The following is a 17,398-nucleotide window of genomic DNA, read 5'->3' as shown; positions in this document are numbered from 1 at the left end:
TTGCAACCTTTTTGTCACCTTAAAGTTGGTTTCAGGCAGGGGAAAATTTATGTAAATGTCTGTATCAGCTGCGATTTCCTGGGTCATGGTCAGATCCTACAGCTACATGAAAAGCTCTACTCACAATGGCTGTTTTGGACTATAAATTGCCATCAGACAATGACAAAAGCATTATACTGTGGAAAGACTTCTTTTCTGGTCTCTCCAATAACCAACATATAAAATGGCATTTCATTCCTTTAAAATAAAACAGCACATATGCTTCAACTTTTCCTATTTACCAGTGATGCTCAGCCTCAGTTTATTTTGGTCCCTTTTCCTTTTTTTTTTGGGGGGGGGGGACATTCTCAGGATGCCTTTTTATACATTTGTGTTAGCACATTCACATAGGCACTCAAGTCCTTCAGGTTTTCACCTATTCCTGTCTCTATTGTTTGCACATGCATGCAGAATCTGGTGGATGGATATTGATCCTAGTTTGCATGCATGTAGATGTGTGTGCAATGAGACAAAATGCCAGTGTATTACTTGCTTTCCGCCTCTTTATAACCACCAGTGTGTGGGTTAACCGATTATGTGCCCTGTTCTACAGAGGTCAGTTTTCTGTTTTAAGGTCTTTCAGAGGGCAGTCCTATATCTGAAGAGCTGTCTAGTCCAAATCCTGTTTGAAGATAAATAACCATAAGAAGGGAGAATCAAACCCTTACCCTTTAAAGTTGCCCATTAACAGTGTGCAGCACCTGGTCAGCAGACTGAGTAGACACCTGATTACACTGCATCCTACTATGGCGAAGTTTAAATTTCTGTTTCTGTTGAAATGATTATTTCTAAACTGCAACTATACTATATGCAAAACAGAGCCCTCTATTTGGGCAGCAATAATCATCTATTATTATTATTTTTGCCACCGTGCTGGTGCTTACTTCCAAGTAAATATGCACAGGATTGTGATGTGAATGTTTTGTTAAACATGACTGAGTCTTTAAAAAGAAAAGCTGGTATGACAAAACGACAACGCAACATACCCTACTAGCCAGCTTTCCAAACTTTCCACAGATTACTAGAGTAAATGGATACAATAGTCAGCCTGAAAAAAAGGACTCAGCAGGTCATGATCTTTGATGTAAGAATAGATGTCTCAAAACACATGTTTCTATTTTTGTCCGCAAAATGTTCAGGGATATGAAAGCATTAATAAAGCTTAAGTATTAGCTTTTAGCATCTAGAAATCTAATACCAGTCAAGAATACACCATTTTTCTCACTTTACTGATGTTTAAAAGCCTTGAGCTGACAGATTGGTCACATATAATATATAGTGGTACCTTCGGTTACAAACACCTTGAGTTACAAACACTTCAGGTTACAGACTCCGCTAACCCAGAAGTAGTACCTCGGGTTAAGAACTTTACCTCAGGATGAGAACAGAAATCACGTGCCGGCAGCACAGCAGCAGCGGGAGGCCCCATTAGCTAAAGTGGTACTTCAGGTTAAGTCTGTTTTCAGGTTAAGAACGGACCTCCACAACGAATTAAGTTCGTAACCAGAGGTACCACTGTACTTTCAAGCCCCAAGCAGCACCCACATTAAATGAATGGTCCTATAAAACATCCCCACTTCCTGCTTCGGAGTCCCCATTGAGCCAATAGCATGTGTGCTTTAAAAAGTATGCTTAAACTGGTCACTTTTATTTTGATGAAAAAAGCAACTGTAGGAGTCTTCTTTGGAAAGTGCTGCCAATCTGGTCCCTCAACAGAGCTTCCACTGAAAAAAAAGGGGGGTGGGCTGCACTGAAAATGCATTTAGTCTCACTTAAGTGTCTGGCTCCCTCTGCTCCATCTTAGAAAAAAAATGTCATGAATCAAAGTTACAGGTGAAAGCTGTTGATCTTTCTCATCTGCTCTTCATATTTTGAGTATGAGACTTGCTGATAGGGTCGATTTGCCAAAGTCTCCTATCTGGGGCATACAGTGTGCAAGTGGTTGTATTGTAAGAACGTCTAGGCTGCCTTGGGCTGCAAACTTCTGACCCTAAGGGAGTTAGAGTTCCTTGAACATCTGCATGCAGGGAGAAGTTGACAGTCGTGGTTCCTCCCATTACAGTGTGGCAGAATCTCTGTAGGGAGTAAGACAGATGGAGCAAAATTCCAGAAGATGCAACAACTGTTAAGTTTATTTCTTCATACATATGTTAATGGAACAGGAGACAGCTTTAGGCCATGAGTTGGTAACCCTAACAGCAGCTGTACAGGGAGAATATTCTGCATAGTCTGAAAAGGGCTAGATTTAAGATTCCTCATAATTCTGAAGAATAAATATGATTCCCTAGAATAAATAAATATTTTATTCAAGATTTTTAACTATAAAACACTGCACCATAAAGGTATAAAATCTCTCTTACAAATCCCATTGCTTATTTTAAAAACAAACCACTGCTGTAGTGGTTTCACAAAATTATACTTTTCAAATTTTACTTAATGAGACAGCTCTCAAGGCCTCCATTTCAGTATTAACCTGCACATTAATATTCCACCCCTCTTACCAAAGAACTCAGGGAGACATACTTTGTTGGGTTACCCTTTTATCCTCATAATAACTCTAAGTTAGGATAAGTCAAGAGAAGTTGACTGGCAAAAAGTCTTCCGCTGAGTGTCATGGCTGCAGCAGGGATTCACACCAGGTCTCCCCATCCCAACACTCAAACCCAACCTTTTTCAACCTTGGGTCCCCAGATGTTGTTGGACTACAATTCCCATGATTCCTATTCTATTCTAACCACTATACCACATTTGCTTTCATAGAAGTCTATAGAGAAAATTAATGGATTTTGTTAGGACTGAGTGTACCACCAAAGACAAGTACCCCATCAAGATACTCTTTTAAAAACAAAACTGCTTAGAAACATTGTTAAAGGACAATTGAATATACGCAGCCACCAGCTAAAGCTAACAATTAAATCATTTTAAAACTATGAAGAGCCCTTAAACTTTGTTTATATGCTTAGCAAATGCTATCGTGAACTTGGTGCTCTATGGCTGCACCTATGTCAGCCTGTTTTGTAAGCCTCACTGAGATTCAAAAGTAACCTAACCAATTATTCAATCAGGATGCTTCAGAGAAATATTCAATTATCCATAAATCCCTCATTTGTATTCCACAAATAGAAGACAATGGCTGTGCTTAACCCAACGGCCAAAAGGAATGGTAAATAATTTGATTTTCCTCTATGTAGTCACCAAAATTAAGAACTGGTTCAGATGTCTAGTGGCCACATGAGTTTCGTGACCTGATTAGATGCCTTGTTCTTTCCTCATCTAAATAGTACAGTATTTCTAGATTGAATGTAAATATTTGTGGTTGTATATCGGGGGGCGGGGCTGTGTGGAGAGAGTCTCCTCCTTTAAATTCTTGGGAGTTTACCTTAGTGAGCACTTGCAAAATCAACATAACCCAGGAGGTCAGAAAGGCCCAACAGAGACTCCCTTTCCTCAGAGTCTTGCGAAAGAATAATGTTAAACAACAATTGATGAACTCCTTTTAGTAAAGGTAAAGGTACCCCTGACCGTTAGGTCCAGTTGTGGATGACTCTGGGGTTGCGGCGCTCATCTCGCTCTATAGGCTGAGGGAGCCGGCGTTTGTCCGCAGACAGCTTCCGGGTCATGTGGCCAGCATGACTAAGCCACTTCTGGCAAACCAGAGCAGCACATGTGAACACCATTTACCTTCCCGCCGGAGCGGTACCTATTTATCTACTTGCACTTGACATGCTTTCGAACTGCTAGGTGGGCAGGAGCTGGGACCAAACAACGGGATTCGAACCGCCGACCTTCTGATCGGCAAGCCCTAGGTTCTGTGGTTTAGACCACAGTGCCGCCCGCGTCCCTGAACTCCTTTTACCGGTCCACAATAGAAAGTGTCCTTTCATATTGTATCACAGTGTGGTATGCTGGCCTGACAGCCACGGACAGAAAGTCTCTACAGAATACAGCACTTGATATCATGGGCTGTCCCTTGAGTCCGCTAGATGACATCGCAAGGGAACATTGCCTTAGGAGAGAGAGAAAAATTCTCAGGGATGACTCACACCCCGGCCATCACCTCTTTAATCTTCTATCCTCGGGCAGGAGATATAGAAGTATAATCAGCCATACCAAGAGGCTAAAAAATAGCTTCTATCCATGGGCTGTTAGGCTGTTGAACGAAAAATAACATAGCGAAATTGACTTGCGAGGTGGTGTGTTATTTGATAGGAGATTGAGTGTTTGGGGGGGGGGGAAGGCTCATTTAATTTCATTGTACACAGGTTGTACAATGACAATAAAGGTATTATTATTATTGTTAATCCAAAATACTTGCCAGCTAGCTCTTAGGTTGTGTTATTTCCTAACACTTACCCTGGAGGTAGTAACACTTTCTACTGCAGGACACCATCATAAACCTTTAATTTACTCGCCACATCCTTTCCCTATCCACTTATATACTTTAATCTGCCTTTGCCTTGCCCCAATTTTTCATCTACCCTGGTCATTCCACCCCTATTGTGCACCAAGTTCCCAATATGTATTTGCTATTGTTTGTAATAGTATTTTAAATACATGGAATCTCATTACACAATTTTCTCTCTCTCTCTCTTATTCACAAGATACCTAGAATGAGGATAGAATAATGATTTCATTTATTTATTACCCTAAAGTGCCAAGGCAGGTTACAACATTAGAACACAACCTTAAAAACAGTTTAAAACAACTTGCAACAATAATAAAAAAGCAAAATCAGAGAGAGGGCCAAGCTATCTGTCTGGTATTTTGCGGTTAACAAAATAAATAAATAAAAGATAGCCACCAGAGGGTGCTGTTCACCACCGTGAAGACCACAACCAGATGCCAGGAAAGGAGGGGTTGTGTTTAGGAATGCTCCCTTTTGAGCCAACACAGTTCAACATGTTGAGCTCTTGAGATGATAGCTGTCTCACATGTTCTTACTCAGCCATATAAATATACTCTTTGATGGGATGAATTTGACATGACTTTATCCAGCAGGCTTCATTTTAGGGCTAAAGCAAGTGTAACCTTAAATGTGTGCATTTATTTAATGTGCCTTTTTTTACTTTAGCAGCAGCAGCAGCTGGGGGGGGGGGGGGAATCAGGATTACATTGCAAAGGGAGGAGGCATGGACCCTGATCCCCTCCTCACAATTAAAGTCACCTTCTCTGAATCTGCTTTGCCTTAAGAATGACATTTCTATTGACACTAGTAAACAAATAATAATAATAATAATAATAATAATAATAATAATAGTAATAATAGTAATAATAATAAAAAAATGTATGTCATTTTAGCTCTTTCAAATGTGCAAAAATCTTTACATATACTATCATGTTGGAATCCTTCCAACAATCCTTTAAGGCAGGCCACAATTATTATCCCTATAGAAGATAGGCAAAGCATCATTTGTCCAACGCCAACTAGTATGTGTTCATGATAGATGGGAAATTCAAACCATAGACTTCCTTATCCATTAGTCAGTCTTTTAGCCATTACTCTGCATCAGCTCTCTAGGCCTAGGAATTCCTCATTCAGTAAATGTTTCAGTCCTACTGCATTATTTTCAGCACCTGTCATTATGCTCCTTTAAATTTATTCCAATCATTTAAAAACATAATCATTTCTTTTTCTGTCTATGTTTGTTATGGAACTGAAATTCCCTAACAAACCTAGAAAGAAATTATAATCAAGATAAAACATGCATGTTAAGTGAATCTTCTATATTTACTTACTGTGCTTAATTGCTCCTATTGGTATTTTCGGTTTGTGAAATTAGAGTGTTCTTACCCAATTCTGGAACCTGAGCCCTTTCCCCTGAGATTAGGGGTGTTGTGAACTTTCCAGCCAGCAATAAAACCACTGTGGTTCTTTGATGGTTTGTTTGTTTTGTTTTGAATCTTACCCCTTCAAAGGCTTGGCTATTGGTTGAATACTAATGGAAGGGAACTAAAAACAACAACACTTTACATGGAGAGCTCACACAGCCAGAAGACCAAGATTTCAAGTTGATTTTTGATGCAGGGCTTGTGCACAGCATTCTGTGAGCAATTATCTGGGCTGTCCACAGATCTCTTCAATAGTGGAGGCCAGTCCTTACCTCAGTCACAATTTATTTTTGAAGTTACCACTCAATTAAGACAGAACGAAGAAGTTTACTCCTTTGTCAATACTATTGTTTCACTCTGCCTTGCCACAGATGGAACTCGGCAACATCCATTGATTTACAAGGGAGGGGAAACCATCGAGAAGCTCAGGAAGTAAATTTAAAGAATTAAAGCTTCCGTTCTGTTAGCACAGCAGAGAAGAAAGAGCCATCACCTCATGAATACAAATTTTAAAATCATTTTTTTTTAAAAAAAACCACAACACAAGACCCTGTGGTTTCATGCAGCTGATTAGAATTCTACCTCTTATTACGGGGAATTATGCTTTCAAAGAGGAACTGTAGATACAACCTTTTCTTACACATGACACTGCCTTACACTGGGTCAGACTATTTGTCTTTCTAGCCCATATTATCTACTTTTGTGGGCAGTGGTTCTCCAGGGTCTCAGGAAGAGATAATTCCATCGCCTGCACCATATTTCTTTTCTTTATTTTTAACAATTGTAAATCCTAGAGTTTGAACCTAGAATCTCATGCACGTAAAGCATATGCTCAGCTATGATCTCTCCCCATGCCTTGCACGGTGGAGCATAAACTGAGTTGTTTAAAAAAAAAGGTGGGTTTGAATTTGTACAATATGCAGCCGCAGTAATATGAAGACAATGTCAATAAAGTTGCTATTAGCAACTTGGCAATGCCTAAATGCCGCTGAAATCAATGAGGCTCAACATTCCAGTGGTCCACAAGTTTACTTCAAAAGCATTTTTAGTGGGCTAAAGAGGGGAAACCAAGACTTTTCCTTTTCTGGTTCACACCCATTCCACCCCCCCCCCCGAGATAATTTCTGTGCAACTTGTGCTTTATCACTAAATTATCTTGAAACAAAGGAGGACAAAGACATTGGTTGCTCAAAGCAGATCCAAGTCGAAACTTTCTTTGTAGCTGACAGAGCAATATGCAAATAGAAATGATTCAGCCCTTTGCATATATTCTTAAGCAAACTGTTTTGTGAAATTAACACTACAAAATATCCTCATGAAGTGCTTCATTGTGTTTTTGCTGACTACAGAAGAAACAGATTATAGAACCTTGAATTATTATTTTTTGCCTCCTATCAATTAAAATAATTAATTGGTACTTGCTCAGGTATATTTATGCAGTCAGTGGTTCTACACTTGCAATGCCCCCTTTCTACATTATTCAACCTCAAGGCTATGTAAGTCTGCTTCACTTTTCAACATATTTTGTTTAAGCAAAGTATGTGTAGTGTATCCTTAAGGAAGATGCTGTGTGGTGCTTTTGAGCTTACAAATAATATTTCATAGACTTGATCAGTACTAGTCTGAGCAGATTTTTAAATTATATGATTGACAGCATGATCATGCTGCCCAAGACTGGCATTTTGCAGAGTGTGGAAAGGTTTGAATAAAGGAACCAACCATTAAATAAAATGAGGTAAAGGTAAAAGGTAAAATACCCCTGGACGGTTAAGTCCAGTCAAAGGCCACTATGGGGTTGTGGCACTCATCTCGCTTTCAAGCCGAGGAAGCTGGTGTTTGTCCACAGACAACTTTCTGGATCATGTGGCCAGTATGACTAAACCACTTCTGGTGCAACGGAACACCGTGACGGAAACCAGAGTGACCAGAAATGCCATTTAAATACAAAGAACCAACATGCAAATATGTCTTAGTGTTATCTACAATATAGAACTTTTTTATTTATTTATTCATCATTTAGTATTTATTTATTTAACAAAGTACCATGACTGTATATGTAAATAAACATCAGGGGGTGGGTGGGAGTGCCATGTTCTTGTTCCTGAGTAGACATTCCCCAAAGCATGCAGAATGATTTAATTTAGTCAGTCACTTCAACGACCTCCTTTGGACTCACACCTAGTGTGCTTATGCTAGGGGAAAGGATCAACTGATTTCTTCTAAGTGCCCAGTCTAGCAATTGAATCTGTATTAATGATTTTGAATACAAGCTCAAGAGTGGTGGTTAATTTGGGTTGACAAGTCTAGAATAAATTATAATCTTCACAAAAAGGCTAGGCATTCTGTCCCTGAATACTATTTCACTCTGATTTTTTTAAACTTCCTAATAACATTTGAGAATGGAATTCCGTCATGACAGTTTTTGATGGGGTGGTGGTTAGCCTAGTTCTGAGCATTCCTTCACAATCATACTGCTATTTTTACAATAATTTCCATTTAAACACTGCTGGTTTAAAGTTTCTTGTTTTGAAAACAATCTGTGCTTTGGCACTTTGGGTGTCTTATGGCAGAAAGGCAGCATAAAAATAAATAACAACAATAACAAACCTATAGGATAAACATGATATCTAATTTGAATTTCTTTAAAGTTCTTCCTCTTCATAATACATTTAAGGAAATTAATTTTTAAAAAATAAAATAGGTAGTGTAGCTTGGTGGTTAAGTGCATGAGCTATAAGCTGGTAAATCCCTATATTAGCGCTTCTCAACCTTAGATCCCCAGATATTGTTGGACTACAACTTCCATCATCCCTAGCTAGCAGGACCAGTGGTTATAGATGATAGAAGTTATAGTCCAACAACATCTGGGGACCCACGGTTGAGAAAGGCTGTTCTAGGTCAATGAATTCACTGAATGGCCTTAGGTAAACCGCTAAATCTGATGTGCAGTCTATTATTATTTATCTCATTGCTTTTTAGAAAACGTCTCAAAGCAACTTACAATATAGTTATAATACGGTAACTTATCAAGCAGATAAAATCCATAAACACAACAATAAAATATTAAACTTATTAAATGAATGAATGAATGAATGAAGGTGTTCATCCATCAACAAGACTCAAAAGGACAAGTCAGGTCATAGATCATATTACTGTACATTATGATCTAAATTTAGACTGAAAAGCCAGGGGAACAGGAATGTCTTTTTCTGGTGTTCAAAAAGCTGCCACTGTTGGTGCTATGCAGGGCTTTTTTCAGCTGGAACTCACTGGAATTCAGTTCCTGCACCTCACAGGTGGCGCCATTGCTATTATAAGAGAACAAGGATGTTGCTCATGCTGAGGCCTTCATGCAGAGTTCTGGCATCTCTTTTTCTAGAAAAATATCACTGGTGCTATGCGACTTTCCTGGGGAGAGTGTTGCACAATTGGGGAGCTATCACTGAAAAGGTCCGTTGTCTCATTGACAACCTCTGTACCTCCATCAGGGGAGATTCCCAGAGAAGACCCTCTGATGGTGATAATAAGTACTAGGTAGGTTCATATGGGGAGAAATGTTCCTTGAGATGCCAGTGTCCCAAGCCATATAAGGCTTTATAGGTTACAACCACCATTTTTGAATTGAAGCCAGAAACCAATTGGTAGCCAGTGCAGCTGGGTAAGGATTGGTGTTATATGCTCAGAACATCTACTCTCATTCAGCAATCTTGCTGCCAACCTCTGCACGAGCTGCAATTTCTGAACCATCTTCAAAAGTGCACTCAAGTATAAGCTATTGCACCACACAAAACCCAGACAACAGAAGCTAGGCTATCCCCATCCAAACAGTCGCAGCTAGGCCACCAGCCTAAGCTGATGGAAAGCACTCTGTGTCATGGATGTCACTTGTGCCTCCAGAGACAGGAACAAACCCAGAAATACTCCCAAGCTGCACACCACTTTCATTAGAGAAAGTGCAACACCTTCCAGAGAAGGTTGAACCCTATCTATCTGGTCTAGAGAGCTACTCACCAACACTGACTCAGTCTTATCTGGATTAAGTATGGAATAGTATGGAAACAGAAACATCACAGGGTTGATGCATGGATTAGTGATGGCTCACCTTCATGCAGTAAATCCAACTGATGTCAATGACATCCATTTTAGCCTTGTCACAATTGCCTTTCTCTGGAGTGGGTGGGTAAGTGGTATAAACAATATCACCATCAGGGTGTCCCACATTTATATAGACACCAGAGGAGCAGTTTGGGGTGAAGTCAAAGAGAGATGGCAATCACACAGCATTTTAGTATCATAAGACCCAGACAAAATATGTGAAGTGATTTGAGCTGTTAGGGAAAAAAACCACACACTGTACCAATTTTGCTTAAAGGCTAATCTATAACACAGCATTTATTAGTTAAGTGCAATATAGCAGATACTGTTTAAGAGCAGATAAGGTTATCAGTGTAGTTTAACTGCAATTTTAGTAGAGCATGTAGAAAATAAAATGCTAGGTCAACTAGCTATTTAAGAAATGGAGGTAGCTGCCAATGAAAGTGTTTATTTAAAAAATTGCCTAGTATTAGTTTGTTGACTACATCTCTGAGTTCTTTTCTGAAAATGTTTTTTTGCTGTGCTGATTTATGCAGATGAGACCAAAGAACAACTAGGGTCAAGGCAACTGACATATACAAAGTTCTGTCTAATGTATTTTGGAACACACATTTAATTATTATGTTGCTTGGCCTAGAGGTAAAATTGAATCAATTCAAATAAGACAAATGGTTTGAGGGGCAGGTGTTGGATGCTGGTGGACACAAATAATGAAGGGGTCAAATCATGCAATTTTGTTCTCATAGCACACTACACGGGGGATCATCAGGAGATAATTATGCTCAAGCTCGCAGATGAAGGGATATCGCAACATGGGTTTAAATATTTCCTATATACCCTGAAATAGTGCACATAGTGAATTTGAGGAAATGTATTTGGTTTTTTAACGCTCTATACGTTGTTGAAAGTAATAGCACAGAAAATGTAAATTTCACCTTTTTTTGTTATATTTTAAAAAATATATATCTGGAGAATCTCCTCCCATTTAATAATCAACAATATGCTGGATGTTGTACAGAACACCGGCTGTGCATGGAAGGCTAACAGTCATTAGTTAGTCAAATGCCATAGGGCTCAAAGCAGGAGTCAGTGGTTCTCTTTAATAAAGGTAGGCACAGCTGTACATTTTGGTCTGTACAGAGGCTGCCAGAGAGCTGAAATACACTATAGCACGGCTAATAAAACATTGCTAAATGCATTTTGCATTATGCAAATTTGAATGAAGATTAAGATCCACAATTCTAAAATGGCTTTATGATAAGGCATTTAGAATGGTATTTAGGGTGGGCTTGAACATTCATTATGTGTATGATGATAGATGAAGAGTCTTATATTGTTTGTTAATGGTGTATCAGTCAATCCATGTTGGGTTGCATGGACCTGTAAAATTGGATCCTCGGTATGAAAACTGAATTAGTTACTGGCAAAATCGAAGCCTACAACTGGTATCCGAATTGAAAAAGCATACTGCACTTCCACACCTTGGCTGTCTATTTTTTTTAGCTGACAGCAACTTTAGTTACCCAATTATAAATCTCTGGAAATAGTCCTTAAAAGAGAGAGCCTGCCTGCAGCCTTACTTACAGCGGTGCAGATTGATTCTTTCTTTCATCTTACATTATATGTTTCTTTATAGCACTCTCACACGTAGCCCAGTTTTTTTTAAAAAAGGCTTTCCCAAAATAACCTTGCTTTGATGATCCTCTTTTTGTTTTTTGCCCAATGTCTCCTGCAAGGGTAGAATTCTGTACTCTCAGAAATCAATAGAGATTCATCTGTTGACATTCTGTGGCTTTTCCTGTCATCAAGAGTATCCACAGATTGCTAAGTAGTAACGAGATTGGTTGCCATGAGGCTCCCAAAAGAAAGAAAGGTAGGATCCAGAATGCCTCAGATGTTACCTTTTATTAGACCAATTATGCTGCTAGGGCAGAATAGAAAGTGCTCAGAAATCTCCTGAGGAGAGCAGGACCCACCTGAAAGCTTTTCTACAGACTCAGCCAACAGAGGTGGTCACTTTAATCTGAAACATTTTGGTTTTTGTTTTTTTTAGTGGGACAGCCAATGCAGTCTACTGTATATAGTGTCTGATATTTTAAATGACTTTCATTTGATAAAAAGTATCAAACCATGAAAACATACACTACAGTGTTTGGGTTTTAGGACACCTGGGTTGGACTTGTATAAGGGCAAGCAAGGCAAAGAATGCAAAAGCATATTGCGCGTTAAAATAATTATATAAAAGATAATGCTAGAGAGGGTGGTAATAGTGAAAGTGCACATGCATGCAAATGGGATAATTAGTTTCAGGTGGTCACATCTATAAAAGATACCTTTGCTACAGAAAGCTAAGGTCAGGACCCCACTTTGTAAACTGCTTTAGGTTTTATTACAATCCAGCAGTATACAAATCCTGTGAAATAAATGATAAATAAATAGGATCCAAAAAGACCCATGCGCACAGACTAATATGATATGAACCTCTCCAAGGTTTCCCTTGCAGTTGCAAGGGCTCGCGCAGGACTGGAGACTATTTTACAGGAACCCCTGACTTTTCAGGGAAGTAAGAGGCTTCTGTGTGAAGATAGGCCTCAGAAGCCTACTGTGTATCTGCAGAAGCAATGCTGATGTCTTCAGAATACCACCCAAAACAAATGAATACTAAGTTTGTTGTTAGGAAGGTGACCAGGGGGTGGGTGGGTACGCTTTCATGGCAGTGTGATGAAGGAAAAAGAAATGAGCAAAAAACCCACAAATGAATCCAGAGGCACTGGCTTTCAGCTTTTTGTTTAGGCTATGCTACTGAAACTGATGCCCTCTGGTTCCCACCCACCCCCCGTTTTCTTAATTACAGTAGTTAAAAAAAATTCCATCCATCTCAGATACCTGTAGGAGAAGCAGTGCTTTTGATCAAGCAGTGGTCTGATCTCATGGTCTTTAACTCACTTGAGTAAAACAAGAGTCATGATGTGTATGCAAACTAAAATGGAGAGCTCCGAAGTTTCACTGAGATTACTAATCAGCAGCACAGCTTCAGTTCACTCTTCAGGTTTAGAATAATTGACCCGCCACTGTGGCCAGAGCCTGGGGAATCCTGCAATTACCACCCCGAGTTCCACTTCCTCTCCACCATGCAAGAGAATGCAAAGGCTTCTTCCCACCCCCACCGTCAGCTACCAAAGTGGGGCAAGTCAATAGACACTCGCTGATGAGAAGCAGCCAAGCTTTTGCCAGCCCATCGCGAGGATCCAATAACCCTTCTATGCCTGTGGGGGCTGCCCTTTCCCCCAGCAAACACCCTGCAGCCCTGAGCTGCTTTTTTTAAAAAAATGTTATTATTATTATTGCACATACAGTCTTGTCCCCCTCTCAAGCGCATCCCTCTCCCTTCCCATCCAACAGTTTCCCTTTACCTTGATTGCTGGAGACGTGGCTGCAGCCCGCCGGACACGCTGTCAGCAGAGGGAAGACCAGGCTAAATTTCCAAAGGAAGAAGCCCCTCATTTCACTGCTGCCCATGGCTGGTGCTGGAGCCCCTTGTCCTGGCCTCCGGGAGAGGCAGGGGGCTTCAGCTTCTCTTCCTCCTCCAGGCTAATGGGCAATGCTTGAGGCCCCAAGGGGAAGAAGGGTCCAGGCTACCAGGCGCTGCCAAGCCTGAAGAAATCGCATCCACCTGAGTGGGAGGGCGTCCTGAGCCGAGCCAGGCTGCCTCTGAGCAGCAGCAGAGGCCGAGGGACACCGTCGAGTTGGGAAGGCGAAGGGCTTGCGAGCAAGGCGAGGAGCGCACGGCAGGCAAACTTTCCCTGGCTGAGGCGCAGTGTGCGTAAAATCCGTGTGTGTGTGTATGTGTGTGTGTGGAGGGGGGGGGCCGGAATTGCCCAGCCTGGTGGCGCCCACCTGGCTGCCTTCTTGCGTCTCACTTCTCTTTCAGCCTTGCAGCACCATCCCGTTTACTGGCCGCCAACCCCACAACTGCAACAGCTTCCTGGGGGGCAGCGACATCTTCGCCCCCCTCGCCGAATGCCCGTCCTCCCGGCTGCCCATGAGGGGCAGGCAGCGCCCGGGAGCCAGAATAATTTCCTCCCTTGGTGGTGGGAAGGTCCCCTCGCCGAGGCGCCTTCTCCGGTCCGCGGCTGGAAGGTGCTGAAACGCTGGACAGCTCCCCGCCTCCGCTCAGCCGTCAAGAAAACTTGCCAGGCGGGATTTCCCAGCCGCCGCCGCCACGGACTCCCCTTGGCTGGGACGGTGGCTCCCTGACGCCAAGCAGTCGCGGATCACACTCAGTTGGGCTGGTTGTCTTCCGCGCGCCTACCGGCATCTCCGCGCCTTCCCATCGCCTGCGGTTTGGGGCTGGACCATTCTCTTCCCCGCCCTGCCCTCCTCCTTTGCTTTTCTGGCGGGTGGTTGTTTTTGAAGCAAATGAGCCCTGGGCAGGGGAGCTAAGCAGGATCAATATTACCTGGCGTCCGAGCCGGCAGGAGAGCTGCTGAGGTTTTCTGGGCACGCCACATTTCAGGCAGCAGCCACCGCTTGCTGCAGAAATCCCCCCTTCTCTCTCTCCTCCTTCATCGCCAAAAAAAGAGGGGGTCACGATAGTATTGGATCCTTAAATGGGTGTGTGGGAGGAAAGGGGAGGGAGGAAAGCAAGCAATAAAAGAAATCGGACTCTTGTTGTGTCACCTCCCCAGTTCTCTGGAGAAGAGGTGAGACCGGTATGTATATGGATGTGTGGGCAAAAGGCAGAGAGGGAAGATGATGCTCTCGCTTAAGCTGAGAAGCTGTGAGCAGCCCGCGGGTCAAATACAGCCTGTTCGGCACTAGAGGGGGTTAGTTGACAAGACAAAAAAAACTCCGAAAACAAAACATAAAAAGGTCTCTCTATTTTGCTTTTGGAGGGCGGCTGTGGCTAAACTTTAAAATTGCATTAGCTTAAAAGGACACCGGTAATCCTTAGGGCGCAGGTGGCAAGTTGTTATCTCCAGCTTTCTCGCCACTCCCCAACGCAAGTTGCTTTCTTCCTTCGCTATGGAATACTTATTTTCCCTTCTTATTTTCTGCCACTCATAATGCTCAAGGCTAAGGTCACGAGGAAGGTGAGCGATTGGGGGTTGGGTAAGGAACCTGGAGCACTGAATTCTGAAGTTTTAATGTAGGTACATCTCACAGCATCGTGGTAAGGATAACTGAGATAACATAAGTGAAGCATTTATTGCATTAGGACGCAGCTGGAGAACTTGTGGCCCTCCAGATGTTCCTGAACTACAATTCCCATCAGCCCAAGCCAGTGTAGCCAGTGGTCAGGTGGTCAGGTGCCAGAGGCCCATGGGTCTGGATTAGGGGAAATGCTATATAAATACTGTACAGTGGTGGCACAAAGAGAGCTAAAACGTCTTGGGAAAAAGGGGGAGGGAGGAGGGGATTACAATAAGACTGTGAGGCAAAGGGAAGCTGAGTGGTGTAATGACGTGAGAACAGAATGCCTGTGCCAAGATCAACTGCCCTAAAGTACAGTTGTGTGTTTTCAGCCACTGGAGAGGAGCATGCACGGGCGCTGTACCCTTCCCAGATCTGGCAGCAGCTGAATGCCACTTGATCAGCGCTGATCAGCTGTTTGGCAAGATCAAAATTGGGGGTGGAGGGAGCTCTGGTCAAGGCGAGACACAGGGCTTAGCTGCTACAAGTGGGACTGCTGGCCCTCCCGGGTGGGGAGAACAGAGGAGAGGCAGATATTGAGGGTACTGGTAGCAGCCCAGCTTTTTGCCTGGGTCTAAGCTCTTGTGTTGCCTCACCTCAGTGAGTGTGTCTGCAACAGCTGCAACCTCAGAGGCAGTAGACTGAGTTGCCAAGAAGGAGGGACAGGAGGAAAAGGCAACCCCGTAGCTAAGTTCCTTGGTGGGGGTGAGGGGAAGAGTACCCCCATAGTCTGGGGCCAGGGAAGGGATGGAGAGGGCCAGGCAAGGGAAGAGGCACCTGATGATGGCAAGAGGGGATGCTAGCCAGCTGTGCTGAGATCCAGGATGGTTACAAGTTCTGTGTCTCTCCAACTCCCTGTGAGGAGATGGAGGGCAGGGCTACCCTGTCTCAAGGAAAGCTGACAGGAGTCTCAGGTTGAGATGTTGAGGATGGGGGCAAAATGGGGTTGGCAGTAAGAAAGGATCTGGGGGAGAAAGGGCAGCTTATGCTATATCCACTGATTTTTACTGAAGAAACCAGTGGGGAAGGTAAAGGGAGAAGGAGGGCACCACTGATTCAACTAAGAAGGAACGACCTGGGAGCCCGAGTAAATGAGGAGCCTACCTGGGACAGTGCTTGGGTGATGGACTGGTCTCAGTCAAAGCAGCATGTAGAAGCTTGCTTCCCTGAGGGTGCATCAACACCCCGAAGCACCCTCTGCTTGGAGGAAGAGTGCAGGGAGTCCCTAGTGAAGGTAACTAAGGGAGGGGGAGCACAAAGAGATGTGTACCTTTGTCCAGATGCCTGTAACTTCCCATTCAACTACCCAGCAAACTTTACCTCATTGACATGGAATGAGAACACAGGACTCCCTAATCAGAAGCATAATTTCATTTTCACACATTTTAAAAAATAAACAAATTATCAGAATTTTGGAAATATTTGAACTCAGGAACGTGCTTCGTAATCAGCATTGTTGTCTTCTCTGGCTTGGTTCTCTGAGGTCTCAAGCAGAAGCTTTCCTTGTCTAGCTACTTGCAAACATTGTCCTTGTAGAGGCCAGGTGCTGAACCAGGAATCTTCTGCATTCAGATCTGCAAGTGTTTGACCACTGTCTTATGGTAACACCCTTATATCTTGGAAAATATAGGAACACTGCAATGAAAGAATGGAGGCCTCGCATTCCACAAATACTATCAGCATAGTATTCATAGTCATACTTCCAGTGTGACTATGTCTGCCACAAAAGTGGACCCATGAACCACACTGAGAAAGTTGACTATATTATGTAAGTTGTACTTAGCTGAACTTTAAAAAACAAACATGTAAAAATGTATTTTTTTTAATACCACAGATAACATCCCAACCCTTTTATGTATTTATATTCACGTGCTGTGTCATAGGCTGTGGGAAAAGTGACTGACAATATAACAGGGGGGAAATCACAGGGAAAAAAGAATATTGCTTCCACTACCAAGCCGAGTAAAGGCTGAACTCCAAATAACCTTGAACTCTTCAAGACACAGGAAACAGTCACACAACAGAACACTGGAAAGAGCTAACAGTACATCTTAGGTGCATATTTTGTTGGTGAATTTCTTATTAATTGTTCTTTATCATAGTTTGAAAAATTGATTCTAGAGAAACTTACTAATATTTATATTTCCATTAATTCTTTTAGGCTAATTTTCTTTAAGCTTAGAGTTAATTATAATCCTTATGCGCATCCTATAAAAATCATATTCACCCTGAAAAACCTTCA

General features: G+C 42.2%; 1 protein-coding gene across 3 annotated transcripts in view; it reads right to left on the bottom strand.

Annotated features, from left to right (window-relative positions):
• Window positions 1-15,223, bottom strand: part of EPHA6 (EPH receptor A6) — a 371,548-nt gene extending 356,325 nt beyond the window's left edge. For 2 of the 3 annotated variants that reach the window (XM_081001496.1, XM_081001497.1), the window contains exon 1: window positions 13,377-15,223. In XM_081001496.1, coding sequence (XP_080857622.1) covers window positions 13,377-13,482 — 106 coding nt within the window. In that variant the 5' untranslated portion in view covers window positions 13,483-15,223. The remainder of the gene's footprint in view (window positions 1-13,376) is intronic. The other variant, XM_081001498.1, reaches the window with a different exon arrangement.
• Between the last annotated feature and the right edge of the window lie 2,175 nt (window positions 15,224-17,398).

This window comes from Podarcis pityusensis, assembly GCF_964106645.2.
Source record: "Podarcis pityusensis genome assembly, chromosome: 4".
In the NCBI taxonomy this organism is placed as follows: Eukaryota; Metazoa; Chordata; class Lepidosauria; order Squamata; family Lacertidae; genus Podarcis; species Podarcis pityusensis.
The sequence above is the reverse complement of the archived record's forward strand: the minus strand, read 5'-3'. Positions and strand labels throughout refer to the sequence as shown.